This window comes from Sceloporus occidentalis, unplaced genomic scaffold, assembly GCF_023333645.1.
Source record: "Sceloporus occidentalis isolate IW3139 unplaced genomic scaffold, rSceOcc1.0.p SCAF_509, whole genome shotgun sequence".
Lineage (NCBI taxonomy): Eukaryota > Metazoa > Chordata > Lepidosauria > Squamata > Phrynosomatidae > Sceloporus > Sceloporus occidentalis.
Genome location: NW_028317489.1, coordinates 1 through 12,362, shown reverse-complemented (window position 1 = coordinate 12,362; position 12,362 = coordinate 1). Strand labels below are relative to the sequence as shown.

At 41.9% G+C, this 12,362-nt stretch overlaps 1 protein-coding gene across 1 annotated transcript; it reads left to right on the top strand.

Annotated features, from left to right (window-relative positions):
- Nucleotides 1–235: 235 nt before the first annotated feature.
- On the top strand, nucleotides 236–9,820 carry LOC149271449 (growth arrest-specific protein 2-like; the record flags this gene model as incomplete). The annotated part of the gene is made up of 5 exons (XM_089507411.1): nucleotides 236–374; nucleotides 4,668–4,792; nucleotides 7,766–7,907; nucleotides 9,252–9,315; nucleotides 9,676–9,820. Coding segments are annotated over exons 1-5 (615 nt in total), but the record flags the coding sequence as incomplete, so codon positions are not given.
- Nucleotides 9,821–12,362: the final 2,542 nt, after the last annotated feature.

The following is a 12,362-nucleotide window of genomic DNA, read 5'->3' as shown; positions in this document are numbered from 1 at the left end:
GGCGAAACACCCCAGTGCAGCTACTGGATCTGGATTCTATTAGGGTTCAGGTAGCCTAGAGATATCTGCCAATTGGGGTCCACATTTGGGGTTTATTGGCTAATTGTAAAAATACAAAAGAAAACAAGCATTTCAGGTTAAGGGGAATTCAATGGAAAGATGGCAAGATCATTGTATGTGTCCTCTGATTTTTCATACATGGTCTCTCATGCGTAGGACTTTATCCTGGGATATGATGTGCACAACGAGCCCAGCCGCCCGAGGCCCTGGCTTATCTGACGTGCATCAGTACAGCCAATGGCTGACCATCCGACATGAGGCTGACCTGCTGCCTATGAAGGAAGATTTGGCCCTGTGGCTTACAAACCTCCTTGGTGAGAGAACCTTATTGCCTATCATCCCATGGGCAACGAGGACCCGACCACCCGCCACATAAAGTCTTCGTGTGTTTCTTAACTATATATATTCACTGGACAGGGCAACCCTAATATCTGCTGGGTGTGTGCGGGTTTTTGGCTAAATCCTAACCCAAAGCAAGTCTGTCAGGGGTGAGTGTGGGGTTGTGAATCCGTGTGAGGGTATCAGTTTATATGTGAGTGTGCAGGTGTAAGTGAATGTGTGTAGGGATAAGTTGGAGAGTAAATGGGGAGGTTGCGTTTTTGTGGGTGTGAGTGGATGCAGTGATGTAAGTGTTTGCATGCAGGGGGTGTTATTGAGCTTGGAGGTGTAAAGGAATGCGGAGGATGCAAGTGAGTGTGGGGTGTGAGTGTTTGTGGGGGTATCAGTTTGTGTGAGCATGCAGATGTGAGTAACTGTGATGTATGAGTCTAGGGGTATGAGTGTATGTGGGGATATATATTTGAGAGTGAATGTGAGTGTGAAATTGAGTGTCTGAGGTGTGGGAGGTGTAAGTATGTGAAGGTGTGAGTGAATGCTAGGATTTCATTGAGGGTGTGTGTGAGGTGTGAGTGAATGTAGCAGTTTGGGTCTGCCTGTGGAGATGTGAGCATGTGTGTGCGTGGGGTTAAGTATAATGAGTTTGTAGGAGTTTGTGAGTAAGCTTGGGGTGTGAATGAGTGTAGGTGGTATGAGTTTGTGTTAGTGTACAGGGGCGTGAGTTTGTGTGTGGTCGTCCTGAGTTTGTGTGTGGGTGTGAGTTTGTATGTGGGTTTAGGAGATGTGAGTTTCTGTGTGAGTGGTCGGTATGAGTTTGTGGGGGGGTGAGTTTGAGTGTGGGTTTAAAGGATGTGAGTTTGTGAGGGGGTGAGTTTGGGTGTGGGTTTAGGGGATGTGAGTTTCTGTGTGAGTGGTCGGTATGAGTTTGTGGGGGGGTGAGTGTGGGTTTAGGGGATGTGAGTTTCTGTGTGAGTGGTCATTGTGAGTTTGTGTGGGGGGGTGAGTTTGGGTTTAGAGGATGTGAGTTTCTGTGAGTGGTCGATGTGAGTTTGTGGGGGGGTGAGTTTGGGTGTGGGTTTAGGGGATGTGAGTTTCTGTGTGAGTGGTCGTTGTGAGTTTGTGTGTGGGGGGGTGAGTTTGGGTTTAGAGCATGTGAGTTTCTGTGTGAGTGGTCGGTGTGAGTTTGTGTGGGGGGTGAGTTTGGGTTTAGAGGATGTGAGTTTATGTGTGAGTGTGAATGGTGTGTGTGGGGGGGTGAGTTTGGGTGTGGGTTTAGGGGATGTGAGTTTCTGTGTGAGTGGTTGGTGTGAGTTTGGGTTTAGAGGGTGTGAGTTTCTCTGTGAGTGTGAATGGGGTGTGGGTTTAGGGGATGTGAGTGTCTGTGTGAGCGGTTGGTGTGAGTTTGTGTGTGGGGTGGTGAGTTTGGGTTTAGAGGATGTGAGTTTCTGTGTGAGTGAGTGTGAATGGTGTGTGTGGGGGTGAGTTTGGGTAAGGAGGATGTGAGTTTCTGTGTGAGTGTGAATGGTGTGTGTGGGGGGGTGAGTTTGGGTATGTGTTTAGGGGATGTGAGTTTCTGTGTGAGTTTGGGTGTGGGGGGGTGGGTGTGGGTTTAGGGGATGTGAGTTTCTGTGTGAGTGTGAATGGTGTGGGGGGGTGAGTTTGGGTTTAGAGGATGTGAGTTTCTGTGTGAGTGTGAATGGTGTGTGTGGGGGGGTGAGTTTGGGTGTGGGTTTAGGGGATGTGAGTATCTGTGTGAGTGGTTGGTGTGAGTTTGTGTGTGGGGGGGTGAGTTTGGGTATGGGTTTAGGGGATGTGAGTTTCTGTGTGAGTTTGGGTGTGGGGGGGTGAGTTTGGGTTTAGAGGATGTGAGTTTCTGTGTGAGTGAGTGTGAATGGTGTGTGGGGGGTGAATGCTCTGTTCAAGTTGGCCTCACTTCAGCCCGAGCAGCAGGAGCCGCTCACAGCAGACTTTCCTTTACATCACCATCTCCTTCTGTAAGGTAAATTCCTTCCAGAATTATTATTTTCTTTGGATTATTGAAATATTTTTTTTATTCACCAGTCCGATCTCCCTAAGGTTTGACTTTACTATTTATGGCAGGATTTAGAGAAATACCTGCTTGTGCACAGCTGAGTGCTTAGCCCATTATTCACCAATGTTAAAGCAGGTTTTTGGCTATTCCATATGAATGTGAAATGTCCTGTCGCTGTGTCTGCACATACTTCGTTTGACCTAAATATCTATTAAAAATGAATAAATGGAGCTCCTTATATGTTTACGTAAAGCGAGCGCGCGCTCTAATATTCGTTAGCGCTTGGGAAGACCCAAGAATTTATAATTTCAGGCTCTGCTTACGAGTGAAACGCTTGGGCTTTCTCCTGCTGCCGTTTTTGTTCCTTGTTTGAAATGTTTAAGGATCTTAATGTATTTTCCATTTAACGGAAAAAGTCCCAGTTTTTCAGCTGCCTCGTTTAAATCGATATACGTGAACGGTAAAATATGTCAGGGGCTCCACTGCAGCAGAGAAATCCCACCTTCCAAAGCCGTAAAATATGGCAAATCGAAAGCCGACACCTAATATATTTTTCATTGAACGCAGATGTTCAGCAGGAGGCGCGCTCTTGGCGTTTGGGGACGCCTGGTACATGCAGCACAGCCGCGCACACGCAACTTAATGAAACCCACATCTTGGCTTCATTACACGATATCCGGAGATATATATAGGAGGCCAAACAAATTCCAATAAATGGATAAAGAATCTATAGGAGGCCAAACAAATTCCAATAAATGGATAAAGAATCTATAGGAGGATAAACAAATTCCAATAAATGGATAAAGAATCTATAGAAGGATAAACAAATTCCAATAAATGGATAAAGAATCTATAGGAGGCCAAACAAATTCCAATAAATGGATAAAGAATCTATAGGAGGCCAAACAAATTCCAATAAATGGATAAAGAATCTATAGGAGGATAAACAAATTCCAATAAATGGATAAAGAATCTATAGAAGGATAAACAAATTCCAATAAATGGATAAAGAATCTATAGGAGGCCAAACAAATTCCAATAAATGGATAAAGAATCTATAGGAGGCCAAACAAATTCCAATAAATGGATAAAGAATCTATAGGAGGATAAACAAATTCCAATAAATGGATAAAGAATCTATAGAAGGATAAACAAATTCCAATAAATGGATAAAGAATCTATAGGAGGCCAAACAAATTCCAATAAATGGATAAAGAATCTATAGGAGGCCAAACAAATTCCAATAAATGGATAAAGAATCTATAGGAGGATAAACAAATTCCAATAAATGGATAAAGAATCTATAGAAGGATAAACAAATGCTAATAAATGGATAAAGAATCTATAGGAGGATAAACAAATTCCAATAAATGGGTAAATAATCTATAGGAGGATAAACAAATTCCAATAAATGGATAAAGAATCTATAGAAGGATAAACAAATTCCAATAAATGGATAAAGAATCTATAGGAGGCCAAACAAATTCCAATAAATGGATAAAGAATCTATAGGAGGCCAAACAAATTCCAATAAATGGATAAAGAATCTATAGGAGGATAAACAAATTCCAATAAATGGATAAAGAATCTATAGAAGGATAAACAAATTCCAATAAATGGATAAAGAATCTATAGGAGGCCAAACAAATTCCAATAAATGGATAAAGAATCTATAGGAGGCCAAACAAATTCCAATAAATGGATAAAGAATCTATAGGAGGCCAAACAAATTCCAATAAATGGATAAAGAATCTATAGGAGGATAAACAAATTCCAATAAATGGATAAAGAATCTATAGAAGGATAAACAAATGCTAATAAATGGATAAAGAATCTATAGGAGGATAAACAAATTCCAATAAATGGATAAAGAATCTATAGGAGGATAAACAAATTCCAATAAATGGGTAAATAATCTATAGGAGGATAAAAAAATATTCCAATAAATGGGTAAATAATCTATAGGAGGCCAAACAATCCCAGCAGCTCCCGGTTTATGTTTGGTCTGAGCCTCTTATTCCATGAATTGCCCCGTTTCTTGGATCAAATGTACATCAGCAGACCCGGAAGGTGTCAGAGTTTGCCCCGGGATATTTACCTAGGTCTCGAGGTGTAGCGGCAGATTCACAAGTTCAGCTAATTTAGGAAGTTCTCAGGTAATGGGTTCACTTGGGCCATTCTGAGATGTTTGCCTACTCTGTGCATCTTGACAGGTATGACCTTTTGTTGTCTTTCCCAGGGAAGGAGATCACAACAGAGACCTTCCTGGAGAAGCTGGATAACGGGGTGTTACTTTGCCAGCTTGCAGAATCCCTGCAGAATAAATTCAAGGAGAAATACCTGGACACCAAGAAGCAGGAGAAGGTGAGTGTTGGGGCTGCTCTCACTCGGCTGTTTGGGTTTGCTGGATTCCATAGGGGGGGAAACGGCTGAATAAAGACCCCGAGAAATTGTCACATAAGGCAAAATGCAGTAAAGGTAAGTGTGTAATGCCACCGGTCCACTGGCCATTTGCCTTGTTTGTCCTATAGCCAGTCTGGACCTGAGTGTTAGTGATACTTGTAATCGTTATGGATGTTAACAAGTAAATTGATCTCATTGCTTGCAGTGAGAACTGTAAGACACATTAGTTATTATTTAACCCCTAATGACAAAGCAAAAGTCAAAATGCATTGTTTTCAATGGGTTTAGGGACCGCCCATTGTCCTTAAGGGGTTAAAAATGGTCAATACATTAAAGACATAAATGAACATTCGATTATTAATTCCTAATCAATGGCATCCTGCATGAATATAAATGAGTTACTTGGTGCTCCCCAGACCCGTAAAAAACGATCCCAAAATATTATCTAAATTCACAAATGTACTCAACAATTTATGTGAAAAAAAGAAAGGTATAGAGTGTTATTTCAGTATGAGAAGCCGAGAAGCCAACCTGCCAGATTCCTGAGGGATGACCTCATGCTTTCCACTCACACATTTATGTCCTGCATCAGGGAGACGAGGCCGTAAAACGAGTCAGCAGGGGACGCTTCTCGTGAAACCTGAGAACGGCATTTAGGGCACTGCTTATTAAGGACATATATGTCAACACGACGTGGTCCCAGCACATGGAAAGTCAATTAACCGTGAGGAACTCAATAAAAAATTAAAAGCAAACAATAGGTATGTTTGGAAACATGTCAAGTTTAATTAAAATAGTTTCAGGATAATCTGTAAAGCTGAGCTCCCGTTGATGAGGTTCTTGGGCTCGGTACTTCTTAGAAACAGAGATTCTTTTACGCAAAGCTCTCACCTCCTCAATCACACAGATGTAGACAGATCCCGTGAGACAGAAATCTAGACTTTTTGTGGAAGGTCACTGTTCACGCATCACAGCAGCGCTACTCCGTCTTTCCTTAGAGTTGGATAAATTGGGTTTAGAAGCAGATCACTGGTTCTTTCATCCATTGGTGCTGCCATTTGCACATCGGACAGGACTGACCAAACATTTTACTTGGGCTTGGTCCCTGCGCTACCCTTATTGACATCAAACGCTGTATTCAACCAATTGGCCTACTCCATTGCATCAGACTCTGCTTTATTTACTACGAGCCTTCTTGGTGAGTATCCATCTCATCTGTCTGTCCTCCTCTCCCAGAGCCCCAAGCTCCTCAAACTCCTCTTGTTAACACCAGAAGTAAATCTGACCGGGCAACTTCTCTTCTTAATGTATCTGAAAGTACTCTAGTGGACAGATGTCATTCTGTGCTGTGCTGCGATCTGGAAACACTAGTGGGGGTACGGCTCATTACCCAGTCATGCCACCGTTTTGGGTGTTCATGTGACCTTTCTATGGTAGGTAGTACAGCTAACATTTATGTGACCGGGTAGCTGTACTCTCTGCCACCTCATGGATGTATGATGCCTGTCTCCTCCTGACTCACATATACTCATATGCACCCACTTATATGCGCTGCTTAAATCCTTGGCGCTATATACAGCCACTGTAACACCACAGGCACATATACACACACAGTGACTATAACACTACGTACACACACAACTACACCATACACTACAGAATTTATGGTAGTTTAAACCAGCAACACTTATGGTAGGTCAGGGGAAAACCTAGATCTAACGGGGCCCTTGTGCAAAAAATACCCCGAGCACCCCAACTTCAACAGCTGGTCTGTGCCATCATTGGCCCCCACACAACTGATCTGGGCTTTCTTTGCCTCCTCCTTCCAGCATACAACATATATGAACACACAAACACAAATTACACACACCTCTCATTCTCACTAACACACACTCCATCTCACCCCATATCCATGCTCACGCATACACAATTACACATCCATTGCCAAACACTCACACAAGTACACATCCATGCTCACACACACACAAGAACACATCTATGCTCACACACACACAAGAACACATCCATGCTCACACACACACAAGAACACATCCATGTTCACACACACACAAGAACACATCTATGCTCACACACACACAAGAACACATCCATGCTCACACACACACAAGAACACATCCATGCTCACATACACACACAAGAACACATCCATGCTCACACACACAAGAACACATCCATGCTCACACACACACTAGTACACATGCATGATCATACACACACACAGAAGTACACACCTATATACATATATACATATATATATATATATATATATATGTATCCCACTGATTCTGCAGCTTCCCCTCTGGCTTCCTGCACACAGTATGCGAGCAATCTGTGTTACACCGCGGGGTCACTCATCATCACGTGACCACGATACGTTCCTATCTCCCCGTGCTGGTTTCCCCAAACTGTTCCCACAAAGTTGGAAGCAGAGCTTTGTCCAAAATGTCTGGGAATGCTGAAGTGGACCAACTACATATTAATGTCCGTGTATTTAGAAGGTGGTGTCCCTGTTGGTGTAATGGTCAGGTGTCCCATCACTAAACTGTGGATGTAATTTCTTGTTTTTATATAACTTTGTTTTCAGTGATGTCATGGGCCGCAGTGATATTAGGGTCTATGCGTTTTCGTATGTATGTTACGATGTTGGATCTAGAATCCGCCATGGCTGGTGTACCCAAAAATTGCACCATGAAATATGGGACTGGCTTTGAATTATTTCCAGGGCTGGTTGTAATTGCTATTTTGTTCCCGTGGTACCCCCTGGGTTCAGATACACAGACTGCCTCCTGTATAGAGCTGCTCTGGAGCTTCTTCATGTTGTGTTCAGTAAGAGCCTCTCTCCTGTCCATACGACTGACCCAATCTCTCCTGTCACCTCCAATAACAAATCAAAGGCATTTCTTGTACCCACAGAGTCTGTCTTCAAATAGGATCCCCTGCAGAGTCAATGCTCCATCCGGCTCCTTCTTTGCCAGAGATAACACCGCCAATTTCCTAAAGTGGTGCCGGAGTATTGGAGTAGGAGACACTTGCCTGTTTGAGTCTGAAGATCTGGGTAAGTGTGATCAGTGAAAATGAATCGAGGCTAATGTTTAAGATCACCCACTGCTATATAGTCTAAACCTAGCTACCAAGATGGGATTTAAGAGCATTTCTTCACATAGTGGGTGGTGGAAGCAAGAGTTGATGGGACTGATGTGTAAATGTCCAGCTGTGAGAAAAGCTAAGCACTGGATTTAAATTCTAAATATTAGAGACCTTTTTATTTAAGCATAAATTCAGGAAACGCTGTGATGGATATTTTAAGCCACGCTGGCTGAGCTCAGATGTCCCCAGATTCTGTTTTGGAAGCGTCGTCTCGGGGGATAATTCTGTGTCATATCCTATAAATGTTGTACCAATGAAGGTGCCCAGTGTCCTTCCTCCATTATTAATATTCCCATTATGTTACTGGCATAGCAGATTTAACCAAGTTCCAGAACAAGACCAAGCGGACAAAGAAACCGTGCCCTGATGGCACTGAGATGGCATGAGTATTTAGTACAGATCCACATGAGGCTTTCATTTATTCTCTGTAGTTTCAGTCCGGATGGACCCTTTATCATCCGTCCTATTTCTGTGTAACTGAGCAATGAGCAAACTCACAAAATACTTCTGCCCCTTCTTCTAAGTATCTGTCTATTCCGTTTGCTGGGTAGTTGGGGCTTTTGTTACATTTTGCTCACTATAGGCAGACCAAGTGCTATAACGTTGTATTTATTATAAAATATTTCTGGTTTCTTTCACCAAAGCCTAAATAGCTGGTGTCCAAAAAGGATCATCTTGTCCTGTAGGTAGGAAATCTGTCGTAAACCCCTTGCCTGACTTTTCCGTGTTATTTCCGTGTCTGCACCATCATCTCGGTACCGGTAACCGGCCCGCCTTTTTTTGCATGAATTATCAGATGTGAATGTCCCTCAAGATGCCTTCTGAAACACACTTGCCCACCGTGTCAGCGGCTGCTACAGTCCTAGTATCTTCTTTCCACGAAAACTCTGCATTTACACAGAAAACCAAATAAACCAAAGTAGGGCCAAAGCCCATAATTTTCAATCAAAGAGGTGTTTGGATTCCAGAAAATTCCAGAAACCTTTACTTAATGTATATCGTCTCAGTTAAAGAGGAGACACGGTTTGGCCGTTCCCACACTAATTTTGGGTTTCAGTGAAGGCATCTTTATTATCCGTCTGTTCTCTGCGTGTAGGAGCATTTGTTGAATAGGATTGTGATCACATCTACAGCCATAATTTGCATTTATTGAGCATTTTCCGGGTCTGGACCCATACATCCCATCTCTTATCTTGTGGCATTAATGTTCATTGTATTCTGGTTACATAGTTTTGCCTCGTCTCTCCTGCAGTGCTTCACAAACAGCCCTGGGAAGTTTGCCTGTGTCTGTTGGAGTTGGGGAGAATTGCATCCAGGTAAAGCACCAGATCCCAGAGGGAATATTTGCATTTCAGAATCTTCTTCAAATCGGGTTTAAGTGAAAGCGATTTGTGTCCAGCTGTTAGAAAGTGCAGATGGTGTCTCCTATAAGAGCCATATAAGAGGAGCATAGATTTGAAGTCTGCATAGGTTGTCTTGGTATCCCCCATGTACCTTCTTTACCCTAAGGCTACAACCTATAGAATATGCCCACCTGCCTTCTTCATATTTTTGGCACACTTGGTAGATGGTTTAAAAATCAAGGTTTGTTTTTTTTACAATTTTCAGCATGAAATATGGGTAAATTGATGAATTAACAGAATTACTGTTTCAGCTGTAAATTTATGCTTTAACAGGTTTGGAATTGAGCCTCCTGGATTAATAAAGCTTGAGAAGGAGATTGAACAAGAAGAAATCCTCTCAAACCCGACCCCATCACCATCTCCTTCTCCCACCAAGTCACCTGGGAAGAAGAGCACCGGGAAGCTTTTAGATGACGCGGTAATATCATTCTTTCAAAAACATCCTTTACAGCCTCCAGCCGCCATTTCATTCATCCTAGAGCTTAGCTCTAGGCGCATTACAATCTCTTTATTTACGAAGGAAACAACATATTTTATATCTTTCACCATTTTTCGCCAACCTAATACGGTCACACATCAACAGATTGAAATGTCTGATAGTTGGACAGATGCAATGTCTTTCATTTCAGCAAATGTATGAAGGTGGAGAGGAGATCTGATAGGGAGAGGCTGTGTCAGGTTTGGAGTTAGCGTAAAGGTGCAGGTGAAGGTAATCCGATAAGGTAGGGGAGAGCAGCAGGCGAGGGATGCTGAAGCACTGGAGCTCTGGAGCGCTGGAGCTTTATACCTGGAGCACTGTGGTCTTTGCTGTAGTGATGTCCAGTTCATGAACGAATTGTTTTTTTTTTTTAACTGATTCTTTTCAATGAACCAGATGAATCAGTTCAGTAGACTGAACGACTCATTTGTAACAGTTCAATTTGTGAATCATTAACTGCACTAGTAGTAAGATCCTAGAGTGAGTCATCTGCACCGCACTCACAGATCAGTTCACTGATTCAAAGAACTGTTCAGAGCAGCTCTGAGTCACCAGTTTACTGACTCAAAGAACTCCTTAGTCCTCACCATTAAATTAATGCTAAAGACCCCATTAATCGTAATTGTCCCTAAATTAACCCCCACCTCCCCTAACTTTTAGCAGGCCAAATATGAATGTTGTAGATAAGGTGATGCACATTAGTGTGAGTTTAGTTGCTGAGCAGTGTGGACACATATTACATGACTGTACAATACATTGGGGTGTAACACATATTACATGACTGTACAATAATCGGTGTGTAACACATTACATTACTGTACAATACATTGATGTGTAACACATATTACATGACTGTACAATACATTGGGGTGTAACACATATATTACTGTACAATACATCGGTGTGTAACACATATTACATTACTGTACAATACATTGGGGTGTAACACATATTACATGACTGTACAATACAGTGGGGTGTAACACATATTACATGACTGTACAATACATTGGGGTATAACACATATTCCATTACTGTACAATACATTGGGGTGTAACACATATTACATGACTGTACAATAATCGGTGTGCAACACATATTACATTACTGTACAATACATTGATGTGTAACACATTACATGACTGTACAATACATTGGGGTGTAACACATATATTACTGTACAATACATCGGTGTGTAACACATTACATTACTGTACAATACATTGGGGTGTAACACATATTACTGTACAATACATTAGGGTGTAACACACATTACATGACTGTACAATACATTGGGGTGTAACACATTACATGACTGCACAATACATCGGTGTGTAACACGTTACATTACTGTACAATACATTGGGGTGTAACACATATTACATGACTGTACAATAATCGGTGTGTAACACATATTACATTACTGTACAATACATTGATGTGTAACACATATTACATGACTGTACAATACATTGGGGTGTAACACATATATTACTGTACAATACATCGGTGTGTAACACATATTACATTACTGTACAATACATTGGGGTGTAACACATATATTACTGTACAATACATTAGGGTGTAACACATTACATGACTGTACAATACATTGGGGTGTAACACATTACATGACTGTACAATACATTGGGGTGTAACACATTACATGACTGCACAATACATCGGTGTGTAACACGTTACATTACTGTACAATACATTGGTGTGTAACACATTACATGACTGTACAATACATCGGTGTGTAACACATATTACATTGCTGAACAATACATTGATGTGTAACACATTACATGACTACAATACATTGGTGTGTAACACATATTACATGACTGTACAATACATCGGTGTGTAACACATATTACATTACTATATTGTACAGTAATGTAACACATATTACATTACTGTACAATACATTGGTGTGTAACACATATTACATCGCTGAACAATACATTGGTGTGTAATAAACAAATAATCCTGATTGGACAGGCAGGAGGATTCATAGACTATAAGGAAGCGGTAACTGCTGTGAGTCTCATTGAGTGAACCGATTAATTGCTTCACAAATCGGTTCATTTCAATTAATCACTTGAAATGAACCGATTCACTTTACTGATCCGAACTTCCCATCACTTCTTTGCCGGAAGGGTTTTTATGGTGCAGCTACGCTTTGCCTCTCCCCTTGTTGGACTAACTCCTCCCTGGATTGGTGGAGAGCGGGGTGTGTTGTGAGGGTGCTTTCATCTATTGGAGGATCAGACTGCATAGAGGAGGGGTTTCCAGAATCCCACGTGTCAGCTTTCACTGTAGCACAGGTAGAGGTCTTGGAAGATGTACTGGACATGCCTTCCAACATTTGGCTGGGGATTTGGCCTACCGCACAACCAAGATCGTGGGTGCGCGCCACTACTTTAGTCTGTGGCCTTGACCTACTCGTGGAGCGCAACCGGGACCAGGATAGGCTGTA